General features: G+C 41.6%; 1 protein-coding gene across 1 annotated transcript in view; it reads right to left on the bottom strand.

Moving 5' to 3' along the window:
- Nucleotides 1–18,964, bottom strand: part of DENND5B (DENN domain containing 5B) — a 150,126-nt gene that overhangs the window by 57,249 nt on the left and 73,913 nt on the right. Inside the window, exons 7-8 of the mRNA XM_025209042.1 lie at nucleotides 18,392–18,623; nucleotides 15,423–15,573 (exon numbers count right to left, since the gene is read on the bottom strand). Of these exons, the coding sequence (XP_025064827.1) occupies nucleotides 15,423–15,573; nucleotides 18,392–18,623 (383 nt within the window). The remainder of the gene's footprint in view (nucleotides 1–15,422; nucleotides 15,574–18,391; nucleotides 18,624–18,964) is intronic.

Below are 18,964 nucleotides of genomic sequence, written 5' to 3' on the forward strand. Positions count from 1 at the left end.
ATTTAGCATTTCCCATTATCACTGGCCACAGGAATCAGTGGCACTCAGCAACAGGTGTGAGCAGCAGCAATGGCTGAAGTAGGAGGGCTTGACAGGGTCAATACACATGGCAGCTGCTGTCTTCATCCCCTGGTTAATGGCTGTGCCGTCACTTCCACCCATAGCGATGGCTATTCCTAATATCAGGACACTGGCCCAGGGCACAAACCCTGGTCCCCACCACTGCAATCAGAGCCCTGGTTGTTGCTTATGCTTTGGCCATGTTGGTGGGCCATTTTGCTAGCAGTTGGCAGCCCCAGCAGCATCATGAGCAGAGTCTACCACAGTCAGAACAGGTGTGTCCTGCTTCCTGAAAAGCAGGAAATATGGCCCACCAATCAATTTGTTTGACACCTCTGCTATAAACCAGTCTACTTTGGTAGGCCAGAAATCAGCCTACTGTGATAGTGCTCTCATACATAATGACTGAGGTTCTGTACTAAAGACATATATACTTTTTCCCTTTTCTACAGAATCGTGCTGCCATGGGAGAAGGATGTCAGTAGTAGTTAGACATGACTTGTGGTTGGTTATGGGGTGCACACTGTAGCATACACATCATAAGCTTGACACACAAACACAGGGTGTATCTGCATCTAAAACTGGCTTCATCAAGCTGCACATTTATTTAAACACCCTCTCAAACCCAGAGGATTGCATCCAGGGGACTGGACTAGAAAGGAGGAGAAGAGTATGTTTACCTATAGTATGAAAGGAAGCCCCTTACAGATACAGCAGCTGCCAGGATGGATTGTTTTTTGCTTTCTGAGGCATCAAACCTTGACAGACTGCCTTTTACCAGCCAGACACATGCTTCAAAGAGTGTCTTGGGAGATTACATAAAAAAGAGCTCAATCACTGTGCCATAAAATTGGTGATCATCGATTGGTTCTTCAGGTTTTTATATTAATGAAACCAGGAGTCTTATTATACCTTCAGAACAAACATACACTTATGGTATGTGCGTGTACATTACGTATATGCAAACAATCCTGCAATCTATCTGCTTGGATTTTTATGCATTGTTAAAATATCACCAAAAAAGCCAAAACCAAAATCAATATGCTGTAATATATATTGTTTTGGTGACAATTTAGGATTGGGAGGTGTCTTCAGTATTAAATGTTTAGATTTAACTTTCCACAGCAGCGGGACATGAAGTACTTTTCAAGAGAGAACAGGCTGGGTCCCCCTCTCCACCCCTTTTTTTTTTTTTAGTGTTGTGTTAACAGGAAATCTTTTAAACTGCTGATAGGGAGAAAAAAAATTAAAATGACTTGCAGCCAAGGCATCCTGTACTGCTTCATGTCAGATTATATAAATAGAAGTGGCTTGGAATGGTGACACCCAAAACCAGCCAATGCTGCAGGAAGTGGTAAAAGCAATTCCCCATGTAGCACTTGTCTCAGAAGTGCCCCGACGTGGCTCATAAGCTGTGCACTTCAAGATGAGGCCTTTTATAAAGTGACAGAAATGCCACATGGGATAAACTTAATAAATAAATACTGCTGGGGGGGCACTGTAGGCTGTGCATGCCTCCAATTTTCACATCAGCTTTCATCCCCCACAGGTGACATTTTACAAGTTGTTTTATGACTACATAAAACTTGCTGTTTCTGTACTCAGAAACACATCCTTATTAGTCTTAGACTGGAACTGAACAAAGGACCAAGAAATAAAAGGATTAAGTAGTGGATTTTAGCAAGGCGGGGGGATTAATGCATAGGCCTGTGGGGCCTGGGCCCAGGGGTCCCTGCTAATAAGGGGCTCCCTGGGAAAAATGAAGAGGGAAAGCTAACTGTGCCTGCCAGGTACGAGCTGCACAGTGGCCAGTTTGCCCACTAACCAACCCAGCCACAGTCCCGGACCCATGGAGTGGGAGCTGAGGCTGGGCACGCAATTGATCCACTTGTTGCAGAGAGAGAATCGCAGCCAAGCATCTGCTGGAGTAAGGAGCTGGGAGCAGCTGCCAGGGTTTGGCTTCCTAAAGTACCTAGGAGATATGAGGCAGCACCCATACCTGATGCAGAGACTCTTATCCCAAAATTGACAAAGCCAGGAAGAAGGAAAGGCTGGAGGAGGCTGTGCAGTTCCCTGGCTGGGGGACCAGCCCCTCTCAGCAGAGCTGTTGGACCTCAGAGCTGGGGAGTGGCTGAATCTGAGGAGCAGGTAGACCAGAAGCCTTCAGCAAGGAGGGAAAAGTGATGCTGGGCCAGTGCCTCAGCAGCCTACTCACTTCCTGTCCAGCACAATCCCAATCCTGGGGCTGCAGGCAGGTGCTGGGAGCAGCTGCGGGTGCAGAGTCAGAGGCTGGCCCCACAGACCCAGAGGCTGCTCCATGGACCAGAGCAGCCCTCAGGGTTGTCCTCCAAACTCACAGCCCTCAAAGCTCAGAAGCTTCTCTCAAAGTTTGGAAGAAACTGATCATTTAAAAGGTATGACATATGTTCTCATGAGATTTTATGTTTGTATTTTCACATTTGGATTATATAATTATGTGATGGTAGCATTAAAACACAGGTGGAATGGGTATATAAACAAGAGAGATTTATAGTATTTGAAGTTTAGCCCATGTTAAATGTTTCATGAATGATAAAAAAAATTGAGATGTATTTTGTAGGCCCACTGCTTCATTTTAATTGCAAGAATCACTAGCAGTATTCTTAGACTTGTACTTGAGGCTATTGGTGTGGTCTGTATTTTTCTTGTAGTAGTTTACCATACTGTAGGTACAATGTAAAATGTGTATTTAAAAAAAAAAAAAAAAAATAGTAAAACAAGAGTCTATACCCAACCACTAAACTAAAACATCATTCTTTTTGTGTTATTATACATTTATGGTGATCCCATGCAGTCGAATCATTTTCCTATGGCAGCTGTTTTATTCAGGTTTTGCGTGTAGCAAAATTGAGTAGTTAATTCTGACATTGCGTGTTGTGCTTTATTTATTAATGCACTGTGTAAACATTTAACAGGTCTATTCATTAATGCTTTTTGATACATTAATGCTTTTTGATCAATAGAGCTAACCATACTTTATGATGCATTAGCAGATGCATAATGAACAGGTCCAGGGAGGTGATGCCTCCCCTCTATGTGGCCGCAGCTGGAGTACTGCATCCAGTTTTGGGTGCCGCACTTCAGGAGGGACGCGGAGAATCTTGAGAGGGTTCAGAGAAGGGCCACTCGTATAATCAGAGGCCTGCAGGCAAGGCCCTACAAGGAGAAACTGAGGGACCTAGATCTCTTCAGCTTCGCAAGATAAGGCTGAGAGGTGATCTTGTGACTGCCTATAAAATTCATCAGGGGAGGGAAGCAGGGAATAGGAGATGCTCTATTTCAGGGGTAGGCAATGTTTTTTGGCCAGAGTGCTGAAAAAACCACAACGTCTACCTTGGAAGGTGCCGGAGTGCCAACATGCCAGAGCCCGAAGTAGCTGTTTGCAGCCTCCTGGCTGCAGCCGGCCCAAGGAGTCCAGTCTGCTTGTAGCAGGGCTTGCAGCCTCCCAGCCACCTGCAGGGAGCATCCTGGGCTCCGTGGCTGGCAGCAGCTGTTTAGAGTCTGAGTTGGCAGTGGCGTGCCAAGCAAAATGGCCTTGCATGCCATGCTCATCATGCGTGCCAGGGGTTGCTGACCCCTGCTCTATTTACTAGGGCCCCCCAGAGTAACTAGGAACAATGGCCACAAAGTGATGGAGAGCAGATTTAGGTTGGACATTAGAAAGAACTTCTTCACAGTAAAGGTTGCCAGAATCTGGAATGGGCTTCCAAGGGAGGTGGTACTCTCCCCTACTTTGGGGGTCTTCAAGGGGAGACTGGACAAGCACCAAGCTGGGGTCATCTGACCCCAGCGCTCTTTCTTGCCCAGGGTAGGGTGTTGGACTCGATAACCTACAGAGGTCCCTTCCAACTGTAACATCTATGACTCTAGTTCCTCTCTTCAGATTCACTTTCAATTACACATGGCGAGAGCAAGTTAAATTCTACTTTTAATGAAAACTATTTGAACAGATATTACTGAAATGCTTAACAGGCCTGTGGCACTTATTGTATTGCCTTTACTAAAATTTAATATAAAGGGTTACTATTTATTATCTGTATGTCTCGAACAAGATTTGCATTTTGTGCTGATTGGCCATTACTGCTTTTAACTTGGGTACAGTGAAGCGATCTTCTATGGGGGGAGAAGGAGAGCAAAAGGGAGAAGGGGGGGGAGAAAGAGAGAAGTGGTGGGGAAGAGAGGTTGCTTAGGTTGTTATTTAAAAGAGCTTTATGAAGGCTTCAAGTAGATTCTATCTTGGGTAATATCTTGGGTATTCAGCAATATATAGAAAACATGGCCTCTGCCCCTCCTTGTACAGAAACTAGATACAGGGTAATACTCTGCATTCACACTAATATTCATAAATTTGGTTAGCTATGTTAGTTTGATGTCAAGCAGAAGGTATGCAACCTCATTAATCTATACGGCACTCCTCAGAAAATGCCAGCTCTTAGTTTTCACGCATTTTTGACTATGGAAAAAATAGAGCAATTCTGTTGTAAAGAACTCAGAAAGACCACAGCAGGTCAATGTTTTGACACTACGAATTCTTATTTGAAATTTCTGGGTTAATCTTGTGAATCGTGTAGGTATTTGCACATTGTTCATATTGAGGTGCTCCCTTATAGAATCTCACAGCAATCCAAGATATCATGACACTGGTTAGAATCATAAGACTAACCAGTTTGGAGAAGCATGAAGTTTTGTAGGCAACAGCTTACTTCATCAGATGCTAGAATAATATCCAGTTTTCTTACAACCGTGAACTGATCCGAAATATCTGTCAGGTGAATAGGTACGGAATATTCATGTTTAATAGAAAATGAGGCACTGAGGGTATAGCACCAGGCCTAGAGAGATCCGTGTTAAAGCACTGGTTTATACCTCAGTAAATAAATGTTGTCAGTAATACAGAAGAGAGAAGGTAGACACATAAGCATGCTTGCAGAAATGGTATGAGTATGAATAGACTCAATGGGGGGAAGTGATAGAAAAATAAGAGAAAGAAGAGAAATACACAAGGAAAGGGGAGAGGGTGATAGATAGAAAATATGGGAGAACAGGAAAGAAAAATAGGATGAGAGGCAGACTGAAAATTAAATATATGCAAGCCTGAATAATCTTCTCCCACTCCTGAAGAAGCCCCAATCATTTGTAGGCACTTGCTGCTCATTCTCCATATTGCCAAGGCCCTAAAGCATTTCCAGCTATGATGTGCAATCAATGTTTTCCTTGGAAATATTTAATTTAATTTATCAAGGTTCATGTTATAAATGAAGCTACAAGATAATTAAATAAGCTTTCTATTTTCAAGCTAACTGATTGTTTTACTTTGATACTATAAGCATATTTGATTAAATTAAAATTTAAAAGGGTTAACTAATCAAGTACCACAAATCATTTACATAGTCATGTTTATTTTATTATTATTATAATCCCTTCACCATGTGATGGCTAAAAAGGTGGTAAAAATCCCATTTTTTTGAAAACTGGTACTCTACCTGAAAAAAGTATAACATTTCTGCACAGGGAGGGATCATGCAGTTATTCAGTGATTGGCATGGGGGAACATGGCTCAGGGAATGCAAATTGTATTGTCGCTCTGAGATCCTGAATTAGTCATTTAACAATTTACTACCTTCTACTGTAGAGAACTTCCAAAAAACTCCATCCATTCCATGGGATCATAAAAATAATTTAATTTTATGGGGCACTGCCACCCTTCTAGTTTCTCCATCTGAATTCTCATCCTGTACATAGATGAAATGCAGAGGAGCATGGAAACTAAATTTGAGGTGTTCTTGATATTGGCCTTTTCCCCCAGTAAAGATAATTGGTGGATTTGGGGTAGCCTTTAGCCACCAGCTTATGATAGAGTGTGCAGAATCTTGGAAATTTTCTTTTCCAATGAAATGAGTAAAAAAGGAAATGAATACCTCCTAATTCAACATTAGTCCTTCCAGTAGCCATACCAAACACGGATTCTCTTAGCTAAACGAAGGCTTAACACAGAAAATAATAGAGAACTTAACAAGAGAAATACAAAAACAATGTTTACAAGTAAAAGAAGAGATGGATAAGTTGCATCCTTCTCAAATACATGGGTACCAGAAGATTGCCAACACTGTTTTTTGGAAAAGCTGCCTAGGTTATTTTGGGCAAGTAGCCTTTCTACAGTAGTGAACTAGTGATGGGCACCAGCCCTAAGTGCTGACTTTGAAGGGGTGCAAGAATGGCAGCTGCTGCTCCAGCCACTGCTGTTGCTGCTGGCCAGAGCATACAAACAGCTTTTTACACCTCTGACTATCTACAAAAGGATACCAATATAATAAATACTCTGAATCAAAAATACATCTTGAAGTCAAACAGCAAAAGTCACTTCTGTCTCAGAGTTGGCCGGGGGCGGGGGAGCAGAAATGGGACAGAAAGGAAGGAAGACACTGTAAAGAATTTGAAATAGATATCATTCTAATATAATAAAAGGCTTAGTCTATCTGTCTGTCTGTGTCTGTCCATAATGCTTCTAGCCAACTGTGCATGCACCGCCAAGAGGGTGGGCAGCGACTGGCTGGGTGGTCTGGGCTGTGCGGGCCCAAGTTTGCGCCACTGCGGGGGAAGTTTGGCAGTGGGGGAATATGCCCCAGCCAGATGAGCAGCGGGGCTTCCCCCCAACTTCCATGCCTGAGATCATGATGGCAGCACACCTCGCCACCCAGCCTGGATGCCCCCCCCCAGAACAGTCGGCAGGGAGGGGGAGGCAGCGGGCAGTGAGGGAGGGAGGGAGGGAGGGGAGTGGGGAGGCAGGTGGACGCGGGCCAGAAGGACCTGAAGCAGCAGGGGTGGGGTGGGGTGTGGGGGTAGAGCGGGGTTGGACCTGAAGAGGTGAGAGGGAGGTGGAGGGTGGGGGTGGAGCAGGGCCAGTCAAGGAGAGGCGAAGGGGAAGGCGGGCGCAGGGCTCCATCCCCGCTGGCACCTCCCCAGTCATTCTTTATGAGCAATTTGCTAGTTATAAATATAAAGTTCCAAACTGCTCTTTACTGCTTTGCCTATAAAAACACAATGGTTGGGCTACTGGTGTGCTGATGCCACTACCCACTACACTTACCAACACTATCTCATGGTTTCCTTGCAGAGTTAATTCACAATACTCAGACTGTAAACTCTTTGGGGCAGAGATCATCTTTGAGTCATGTGTGCGCAGTTCTGAGCGTGAAGAGATCCTGGCCCATGTGAGGGGTTCCTAGGTGTTACTCCAATACAAATAATAGTAACTCTGTTCCCACTAAACAAAGCAAGGGAAGAGAATGTCAATACTTCTACACCTAAAATAAAGAATGAGTCAATCGGAATCAATCCAGATTTATTTTTAGAGCAACTGTTGATGAGCAAAATGGTTGGTTTCTTGGTTAGTGTTTACTTTAGTTAAGCGCTATCCAACTGGTGGGCCTGTGCGCTGCATGAGGTCCACAAGGGTGCCAACATACGGCCCCTGCAGTTACCTCTCCCACTGCCACCTGATGGGGGAGGACCTAAGAGGAAGCCATGTACTTCCCATGGAGCCTGCATAGCAGTGTAGGGATCCTTGTCACAAACCCATACAAGAAGTATCCCAGAGTCCCACATTTCCCACAGCTTGCCCTGGGGTAACTCCTTATCCCTGCAAACTTGAGCTCCAATACCTTTATACCAGACCTCAGATGCAGCAGGAAAATCTCTGCCAGCCCTAGGTACCCCCCACTTTGGGTTGTAGAAGAAAGTTTAGGTCCCCTTTTCAGCAGAATGGGTAAGCCTGGAATATCACTTGCCCAGAGATCACTCTCTGCCACAGACAATCAGTGAGGCAAAACCATAAAAGGATTTATTATATAGAAGAAAAAAAAAAGCTATACAAGAAATATGACTTTAGGTTTGTAGATAGAAAAAAACCCAACAACTACAGTTTCTTCCTCTCTCACCTGGCTACACTCTAGCCCTCTTGAGAGTCCCGCCAGTGTTTTTAAGGATCAGTTTTTCTGCTGATTCTATTAGCCCTGATTGCTGGGGCCCCAGACTCCTCTCCAGCTGGGAAAAATCCGAAAACCCTGGCCATTTTACAAACAGCCCTCATAATAACTCTAAGCTTTCCCACCCATCAGAATTGTCAGTTCCTCAACAAGGCTCCAAATCCTTCAGAAACTTCTCCGCCTGGGACACCTGGCATTCCTCTGGCTGACGGGGCATTTCTCTCAGATGGCTTTGCTATAGAGGAGTTATTTTCCCCATTACAGGCAGACAATGTCTTGGGTGCCCAACCCAATGATGTCTCTTGCCTATGTCTGGGGGTGGCAATTGTCCTTAAGTATGCATCCCGCAGATGCTTGGCTAAACCATGTCCCAAACCATAAGATATACAGACAGTGTAATATGATCTATACAATGATAAAAGCAACATACATGGATACGGCATAACGCTAGCTTTCCAACAAGACCACACATGCCATATTAATGAAATAAATAAATAAATAATTTCACGACCCCCTACAGACCCTCAGATTATTGTGGGATTTGTGATACTCCAGTTCACCCCACAGCATATGGCCAGCCCCCAGCTCCACTGAAGATGGACAGCCATGCTCTAACTCAAACTCTGGAAAATCATTCCCTTCCAACCTTTAAGCCCTATCATCATGGAAGTTTGTACCAGGTTCAGTCAAATGCCGTAAAAGTGTGCATTTGGCAAGGCTTTACAATAGCCTGCAACCCAACTATTCAGTTATGTACTGCTGGAAAAGCAGTAAGAAACTACGTCTATAAACATTTGGATATATTAGTTCACATCTTGATGCATAGATTTAGTTTTGTATAAAAGTATAATCTTCTCCCTTTTGTAGGCAGTCCTCTGCTCTGGCAGGGTCAGAGGTGTGCATGTGGTCCCAGAGCAAACTGGGGGATATTCCTGCCCAGTGTGTGGCTTCAAGTCAGAGTGCTAGCTGGACAAATAAAAAGTTTTGTGCCTATGAGAGACGAGGACAAAAAAATGGGAAATTGTGGGTAGGCTTACGGACATCAGATACCACAGCAATGAGCTACTGAGATGGGAAGGTTGGAAATTGGGAGTGGAATGAAAAATAAATTATCTTAGAGATATGAAAAGGAAAAGGTATGGGAAGCAATAACCAGATTGTACTGCTGGTCAAAAAGGGAGTGATGGATGTATCCCATTAATATAAGCCTCACAGATCATGTCTGGGGAGAAAAAAGAATGTGGCAAAGGAGGAGACTGCTAAGTATACATGGAGCTCAGCCACCATTTGAACATACTGTTTAGCAGTTAGTATTTTGATAACCGTAAACTGTAATTAGCATTTGTTTCTAGTTACGTTGCTCCCAGGGTCACTTGATGGCACTGATCTCAACCTCACCCCACTGTTTCTTGCTGACTGAAGAGAAAAAAAAAAGGCCGCTTTTTCTTTCCCAGATGGCACTTTAGCTAGTTGCAGATTTTTGGGCAATAGGATGTTCTGAGATCATAAATATTTTCAAAGATGCCAGCACACAAAATGAATACCCTGCTGTTAAAAATGATGAACAAAATTCTGGCTAATTTTCTACACTACATTTTACCACTGTTTTTAGTTGCCATGTACCCACACAGCCAGCAAGTGTGGCACAAGCTTAAATTTACCAGTACAGAGTGGCTTTTGAATTAAGATAACTTTTAACTGAACTTTTTGCTGTTGTTACTATGCAGTTAGGAATCTGAATGTAGGAGAGTATTGTTCTTTTGTATTTTTGTTATCTCCTTGCAAATGCCTGGACCAATTTTGCAACAGCAAGTAAAGAGCTTAGTTTGGAAACAAAACAAAACAAAAACATATCAAGTCCTGATTGAAGTTTTGTTTTTTGTTTGTTTGTTGGGGGGGGAGGGAGGGGGGAGAAGGGGAGAAGGAAGGACAGAAAAGGAGGAAGGAGGTCCCCAAAGAGAGGAATAAAAAACATCTTCAGTCAGCAGAGAACTACTGACAGCAGTAGGCTAATCAAGTATAATGTATGCAGTGCAGAAAAGTAGACTAGGGGATAGGATGAACCCATGTAAACTCAAGGACAGCTCAAGATCCACAAAGATTGGTGGTTTCTCAACCTTGTTATACTCTACACACCTCTCAGAAGATGCCAGCTCTTAAGTTTTCACTCATTTTTTGATTACAGAAAAGTTAGAGCAATTTTTCTGTTGCAAAGAACTCAGAAAGGCCACAAACAAGTTAGAACACTTTTAACACTATGGATTCCTATTTGAAATCTTTAGGTTTATCTTGTGAACCATACTGGCACATCTAACAGTTCCAACTTGTAACAAAGATCTCAAGGCACCCCAGAGTGCCATGGCACTAGCTGAAAGTCACAAATGTAGTGTGTATTATGTCAGGAAGGTTACATACTATATTACCTGAAAGTTTTCCAGTCAGTCAGTCATCTTGTATTTAGGTATAAAATCTCTAAGGCCATGTAAAGACATTCAGTTTCTTCTGGGAGAGTCATTGGTCTCCGAGGAGGAACCATGAGTGTACAGAAATCCAGGATTTTTCTCCCAGAGCAAAAATGGCTACTCCAGGAGAAAAATAACTTGGGAACAAGGATTACATTTTCTGGGAGAGCAAATATCCGTACACATTCTCTTTTGGAAGAAGTCACACCACAGTCCTGGAGCACCCCAGGATACTTTGCTCCGCCTCCTACCCCTCAAGAGTGCGTTGCTCACTGGACTGTGCTGCTCCTGCCAAACAGAGAACAGAACATGCTCCATATTGTGTTGCAGGGAGACACAGACAGTCTGGGCCAGACAATCAGGATGGCAGCAGTGCATAGGGCAGCCCTATCTCTGGGCAGTCTGCAGAGGACCTTGAGATGTATATCGCACAGGGTCGTCCTGGCTGCACAGCATCAGTACTGCAAGCTCTCTGCTCTTCATGGGATCAGTATTCAATATGTGTATGTAGCCTAGTTATATTTCCTGCATATATTTGGCCAATCTACAATTTATGTGAAGGGAAAGGCAACAGAAAGACTAGTCCTTTTGTCTACAAGTTCAATTTACTATTTTTTTTTTTATAACATTTGAAGATCTACGTTTGCCACGCTCTTTGTCATCACTTCGTGGTCAGCAAACATGGTTTCAGCTTTAGAAGTTCTGAAATGAAAATACTTTGCTATTTACAATCTTTAGACCTGATACAAGCTTATTTAACACCCAAGGAGTAAAAAATACTTTCTAAAGGGAACTACTGATCTTCAGGAAGTATCTTTGAGAGGTTTAGAAAAACCTAGGATTATTTTTGTGTTTACTGACTAATCTGCTAGCAGTATATATTTGAGCAAAAGTATGTATAATATACTGAGCAGGTTGGGAAGTTTTAAAAACTCTTACTGCTGGCTTAGCTGATCTGGGGTAACTGTTTGTGCCACAAAGCAAACAGACAGCTTAACGCAACATTTCCAAAAACCTGAGAACATGTCAAGTGAGTAACCAATGCAAATCTCTGTCTGAGTTTGCAGAGAGGCTCCAATGATAGCTAGAATATGCACATCATCTTTTAGAAGTGCTCAGTCAGAAGCCAATCATGCTAGTTACTGTTCAAAGCATGCAAGCAAAAAACAGTAGTAACATCTAACAAAGATGTACTCTAGTACTTCCCAAACTGAGAGGAGCAATAAGGACTAGCTAGGACTAGAAGTGAGGAAAGACGCATGATGTGCAAGCCTTTAACATCACACTGTGGGAGTAGAGTATGTGTACACACGCACATGTGCACTGGTTTCCTGAAGGCGGGTGGGGAGGGGTACCTGCTTTCAAAAGATTGCGATACTGGCTTTTTGCTTTATGGGGAGGCCATGTCAGAAGAAGGCAAAATAAAGTATTAAGCCTGAATTATATTCACAGATTTTTAAGGCTTTAAGAGTTCACTGTGATAATCTGTTCCGACCTTATGTATAGCAAAGGCCATAGGACTTTCCTAAATTAATTCTTGTTTTAACCTAATAGCTGTGGATAAAATGCAGCATGTCCTTTAAAAAAAACATCCAATCTGGATTTAAAAGTTTCCAGAGATAAGGAACCCATCACAACCCTTGGTATGTTGTCCCCATAATCAGAAGTCTCACTGTTTAAAAACTGGCACCTTATTTATAATCTAAATATATCTAATTTGAACATCTCATCACTAGTTCTTTTTACACCTTGCTATGCTAGACTGAGGAGCCTTCCATTTCCTAGTTTTCAATTTAATTCCACTCCCCACCAACCCTGTAAGTCAGGGGTAGGCTATCTCCGGCATGCATGCCAGAGTGCGGCATGTCAAGGCATTTTGTTTAGCACGTGTGCCTTGGGGTGGATGGTGGGCAAGTGGCTGGAGCTGTGCTGCCACGACAAGGATTGGGCCCCTTGCAGCTCCCCCAATGTTCGCCCCTGGCACACCAACATCTTACAAGTTGAGTTTGCGGATGTTTTTGGCACTTTGCTCAAAAACGTTGCCATCCCCTGCTCTAGGTCAATCTGGTTCAATTGCTTTTAGTTTTGTGAAACTGGCTTTCTTAGTGTGCTAAATGTTTGTTTTTACTGATATAGATACATAAGTGCATGTACTAGTGTGCATAGATCTATCTAGCGATTCCCTGCACCTCCTCTGCACACACTTCTTCTTTGTTAATACACATAAATACACAATGGTTTGGACATCATGCTTATTATACGCAAAGAGGTGAAAGTAATTTGATTACGCTAAATAACCACTCATTTTTAATTTGGTGATCTATTTTTTAATCAGGCAATATTCTGCCCCTTCCTCTCTTCTTCTGAAAAAAAAAAAAGTCAAGTCTGACACAGCACTTTGGAATTCTGAAATTGTCATCTATATTTTAAAAAAATTCTGAGGATGTTTCAGTACTAGTGATTCCTGGTTTGGTGCTTCAGCTGCTCCTCCTCCTGTTCTCCAGTGTGGTTTGGTACAGAGTAGAGGCAGAAACAGGAACTCAACCCAGACATAGACCCAACTGGGCCACACTGCATCTTTGTTTGGATACCACAACAGTGAACATAGTTTATTTAAAAAGGTGTACAGACTGATTTTCAAAGACAAGATACTCCTTAGCTAACAGCTCTGCATCTCAAAAAATAAATTATTTCTAATTGAAAGTCCAACACATTTTTAAATTTAAAAGTTCCAAAAAAGATGGCCGCAAATTCAAGTTCATGCTAATATTTTTTAGGTGGTATCCATTTTGAATCCTCAGTTGCTCAGAGAGTTGGTGACAAACTGAATTCTATTTAAAAAGAAAAAAACTGAAAGAAAAATTATGTCTAAAATAGGTTCTTGGGAAATTGGTACATTTGATTTTTTTAGATAAAAACTGAACATTTTCAATGAAAAATTTTTAAATAGATTTTTAAAAGTTACCATGGCAAAGTTTCCTTTTGCAATCAGCTCTTACTGACAGTTGAAAAGGCAAAGATTTTTGTGGGTAGAATCTTTTATAGTTGGGAGAGACAGATGAGTTCTCAGGTACTCCCTGATGCATGAGACCTGAGAAAGGGTACAGTGGTACAGCGGTACCCTAAAAGTTTCTCTATGTCCCTCCCAACTATTGAGTTAGTCCAATAAAAGATATTGCTCACAAACATTTGTAACCATAAAAAAAAGTGGCACAACATCACCCCAACACTGTGAATAAATATTGATTCATTCTAGGTAGACAATAACTTGTTGTCTATTTAGGTATCCAACACAAACAGGAAACTGATGCATCTAAAGGGAGGCATCAGGAGGTCAACACCAGTAAAGTCAACTACATTGCGACATTAAATGCATTAACAAATCACCTCTGTGACAACGTTTTTCTGCCTTTCAAGTAAAGAATCCTTTATCTGATGTTTTACAAAAGCAAACAGACACTATGCTGGAAATTCACAACAAAATCAAAGGCAATCCTGGTTCTTTTCTCCAAAACCTTGCGGGATCACACATTTTGAAGCAATTAAAACGTTTTTCAAGCAAAAAATCAAATTTAAGGTACTCTGGAAGCTGTTGTGTGATATACAGCTACAGACTCATCAGGCTACCATATACCCACATTCATGGGTCTTATCTATGATTTCAGTGCTTTGACTTCACCTATCAAGTAGGATCAGGGGTCAGCAACCCCTGGGACGTGTGCTGAGCATGGCACACAAGGCCATTTTGCTCGGCACACCACCACCAGCCCGGGCTGTAAGCAGCTGCTGCCAGCCACAGAGCCCAGGCTGCTCCCAGCAGGCGGCTGGGAGGCTGCAAGCTGTGGTGCAAGCAGACCAGGCTCCGTGGGCCGGCTGCAGCTAGAAGGCTGCAAACAGCTGCTCTGGACTCCGGCGTGTTGGCACTCTGGCACCTTCCAAGGTAGACATTGTGGTTTTTTCAGCACTCTGGCCAAAAAACATTGCCCACCCCTGGACTAGGTGATAAAGGGTTGAGCAGGGCAAAATGCAATCTGTTACATCACTCATTGCCTTACACCAGCTGTTGTCACTGAAATTATTCTTAAATTCACAAATCATACTACACATGTACATTTAACAATATCTTTCAACTACCAAGCCTTCTGGATTTTACAATATATTGCTACCAGTGGCAGAATTCTTATTATTATGAAACAAAAACACAAGTTTTCCTACCAAAATAAGTTACACAACAGAAGAAAATCAAAGCAAACTCCAGGACTTGATGCAGATTCAAGTAAATGGCCCAACCATGGGCAAACATGCTTCGCAATCTCCTCAAGTTATTCTCTACTAGTTTAGGAAGTGAGACAACAAAACAAGTATAGTTTTTTTTTGCTGAACATGTGTCCATAACAAGCAGCATAGGAAGGATTTGACTAATGCTGCTCTGAAGGATGATACCAAATTTTCAAAATGAGATGGATGTGTGTTAGAATGTCATTTAAGAATCTGAAGTGCTGTTTGAAAATTGAAAGGATTGCATGACCTTAGCTCTGTCCAGAAGAGGGAATGGCACCTCAGAGCAAGAACAAAACAAAAAAATAAAGATAGAGAGCATGAGGGGAAACGATAAGCATATGACTGAACCAAACAAAATGGCCATGGTGGAGCTGGTGCCAAAACTAGAATTAGGCAGAGATTAAAAAGATGCATAAAAAATATTTTACTTGCAAACTCCAAAGTTGTTATTTCCCAGATAGAAAGAATGGAAAGTATTGCCCCTATTTCACTAAACTGGACAAAAATACCTAGGATCTCTGACTTCTGCTCATGGGAGTGGATCTATCATAGTAGAAACCTGTTTGGAAGTCTACGAAATAAAGAGGGTGCTTACTTGTTATTTGTTGGTCCTGTTGCCAGCACATCTGACTGCAGCTTTGGGAAGAACCCCTGTTCATATCTGCCCTGACCAATCTTCATGTCAAGTAAGTGGGGGTGGATAGCAGTGTGATCAATCTTCATTAGTCGCTGTTCAATGGACTGGGCTGCAAATTATAGTCATACATGAATAATCAATTCAGTGGGCTAAAATAAGCATCTCTACAAAGGAAGGTTTAACTGTGCTGCAATTTGCTGTAATTTATCTACTGAATTAACTGACCGTGTTAGAAAGTTACTGTATGCTTAAATAGTGATGCAGAAAAACTGCCCTACATCTTGAGGAAGCGCAGAAACATTTTCATTTTCCTAGCTCCATGTACTCAATGTCAGTCTTTCCCAGCTGAACGTACAGGACTACTCAAAGGAAAAGGAGTTGCTATAGCAAGTGATGAGAGGAACACATTCGCATAGAGTCATAGCATCCTTTGCTTGCAGTACTCTTAAGTCATTTCAGTTGAGGAAAATTACATCTCAAAGCCTGGCATCAAAACAACATTCTGAAACTGAAATACAGAGTCATACAACACTGCATTATTCAGCTAACTGATTTCTTTACAAAGCAGAGAATGCAGTTCATTTATATGGTGTTTGGCACCTAAAAGAAATATTTCACTTTTAGGAGGGAGAAGGCATGATCCAGCGAGATCAAAAGAATAGCCCTGAAAATCTTCATTTATGCAAACAAAGAAACATTTGTGCTCCATTATTTCATGTCATACTTAAGCATCTGTTAGTATTGGGGCAGGTCAGTTGAAACGTCTTTCATAAGACCCAGGAAACCAGCAGTGATGAATATTAAACAAGCAGACATTTAGTGCAGACTATTAGTAACAACTCATTTTTGAAGGATAACCATATCTTTGTTTTTTTTGAGAAAAGGAGCAGTTTAACTTGAATCAATGACTCAAATGTTGTGGTCTGTGTCACTAAAACTTAGAATACAAAGGCCAACTCAGATATCCATATATAGCAGCTTTCTGTGCGTCTTTGACTCCCCGTTTATTTTCTTAGGCAGACAAAGCCCAGAGGCCAGGAGGAATCCTGGAAAAGTCATGGGATTAAAGTCATCCTCCTAAAAATTACATTGCTACTAATGACTGGTTCTGAAGGGAGCCTTAAACTGCTGAGATGGCCAAAGGTTGAGGACCGTAAAAAGAAGAAAAAATTGGGAGCTATTAGGGTCAGAGAGGGAACACACTAGAATACAGAGGGTAAAATCCTGGCTTCACTGAAGTCCATGAGAGAGATTTCATCTCAAGTCTCTATCACAAGACAGAAAGCTCCCAACCGGTGACTCAGAATAAGGAGTGGAGAAATCTATTTTCCCAGCACTACTGCAATTAATTTTTACAGCCCATATCCAAGGACAAATAACTTTTTAGCTTTAATGCTTCCAATGGTGAATAAATATTGGAATGGAAAAGCCAAATCCATTACATATTTTGTTAAGAACAGAACCCATAGCCCTTTTCCTTTTTACAGTCCTGTGAAGACTCGGATACTGGTATGGAGGTCTTTTGGACATTTTGTTATCGGAAATAATTTTTAATAGGGAATTTTACATTATACTGTAATTAAAAGAAAATAAAACTAAGTACAGCATAGTGCAAGAATGGAAGATTAAATATCTGCTCTGAGTGCCCCAGAAAAAGTTTGGTTAGATAAACAAAGTGACTGGTGTTGGGCTTAATATTGTGCAACTGATAAACATGAAGGAATTACTATCAACTTGCTGCATTTCACGACACAGAATATGAGGTTCCAGTGCCACAATATCAACTGAGATTAGCTGTTGAATAGACAGGCGACCTGAAAATTAGAACTATTTTTAATAATAATAATAATAATAATAATAATAATAATAATAACAACAACAACAACAACAACAACAACAACAACAACATGCATAGCTCACTTTTTTCTGAAAAGCAGAAGTAAGCTAGGCTTTCAAGCAATTGAACAATTAAAACAAATCTTTGAATATATATAAAAACTACATCTAGCCAAATCATTTTTTTGTATATCTTAATTCAGGGGTTCATTCCTTCTGTGATATGGTGGAATTTAGATGTAAACCTGTTCACATGGCAAAAATCCCATCCATTACTTTGAAAATATACCCTGAGAGTATAAAACACCCAACTTCCAGTGCACTGTGAAACAGCATATAAATATTTCCATCACTGGAGCCAGTAAGGCTAGGTACAGACATTCAAAAAGCCTGAGAGAATGGATCCAAGTTACGTGGTTTTCTATAAGCAGCGTAGTTCAGATGGGTAGTGAATAGAACGCACCTTAACTCTTTGCTGAGCGGGGAAGAGGGGGACAAAGCTTAACACCGAGTTCCTCCATTTTTAAACCAGTCTGTGTGCGCCAAACTTCTGTTCTGTCACGGGTATAGACCAGTTTCTGATCACTTATACTGATAAAAGTGTAATGTCTGTACCTGGCCTAAAGGTTCCATTCATAGCTATATCTGCTGACATCTCCCCAGTCAGTTCTTGTCTCTTCATCCCACCCAAAACAGAGAGCATCATAACCTGGCTTCTTACAACTAAGAGGGAAGAATTCTGTCAATGACCCAGACAGAAGAACTCAGCCTCTTTACCCAGTGCTGCTCTGATAAATCACTGCATTTCAGCACAGAGCAGCACCGGCAGCCATTGTTTCAATCCAGAAAGTGACTCCTTCTCAAAATTAGAAAGTGAGGAGTGCTTGGGAGTGTGAAGGAGAGGCATTCACTGTCCCTACATCTTTAGTGTTATAAAAAAAGTAAGTAGGTAAAATTATGCCATTAAGTACTTAACATACAATGCTTATAGTTCAACAGGTTCAACAACTGATTGCACGTCAAGTGGGAGACTAAGATATTACATAGTTGAATTTTATTTATAAGTTGAGCACTGATAGAGCTTAACATACCTGCTTCTTTTAAAGTGCTGCATTTCTGGTAATTTGATGTCCGCAGTGCAGGAGCCCTTACATTATATAGCCTTATCTTCTCAATTCGAGAGTCAAACACCCGCAGAAAGGAGTCCTTCTCTTCCCACTGAGACATAATTTTATTATCAACGAAGGTTGCAAACATCTGGGTTTCAATGAAGTGTGAGAGGAATGGGAGGTAAGGCTCAGGTTGGTCCGACAAAAAAGAAGCCTATAATAAGATACGGTCAATTAGTGTCATATACTTATTTTGTCCTAATAATTACACAAACACATTCTAGATGCTACAGAACAGACTAAGAAAGGAATTTGGCCCATGTCTGGACATTCTCAGAAGGAAAAATCATTGTCTGCTACAAAAGATTGTCCCATGGACTCTGTTCTCTCCCATCATGATTGTGAGAAGATTGTCCCCTCATTCATGACACCTTTGTGCAACTAAACTAACTGCTTACATGGAAAAGTAATATTAGGAATTTTAATGAAATTTGGCAGCTGCAAACCAGAAAAAGGCAGCACCATATGATGCCTCATTACTCATGGACTGAAAGT

This window comes from Alligator sinensis, unplaced genomic scaffold (genome assembly GCF_000455745.1).
Source record: "Alligator sinensis unplaced genomic scaffold, ASM45574v1 scaffold659_1, whole genome shotgun sequence".
Taxonomy (NCBI): Eukaryota; Metazoa; Chordata; order Crocodylia; family Alligatoridae; genus Alligator; species Alligator sinensis.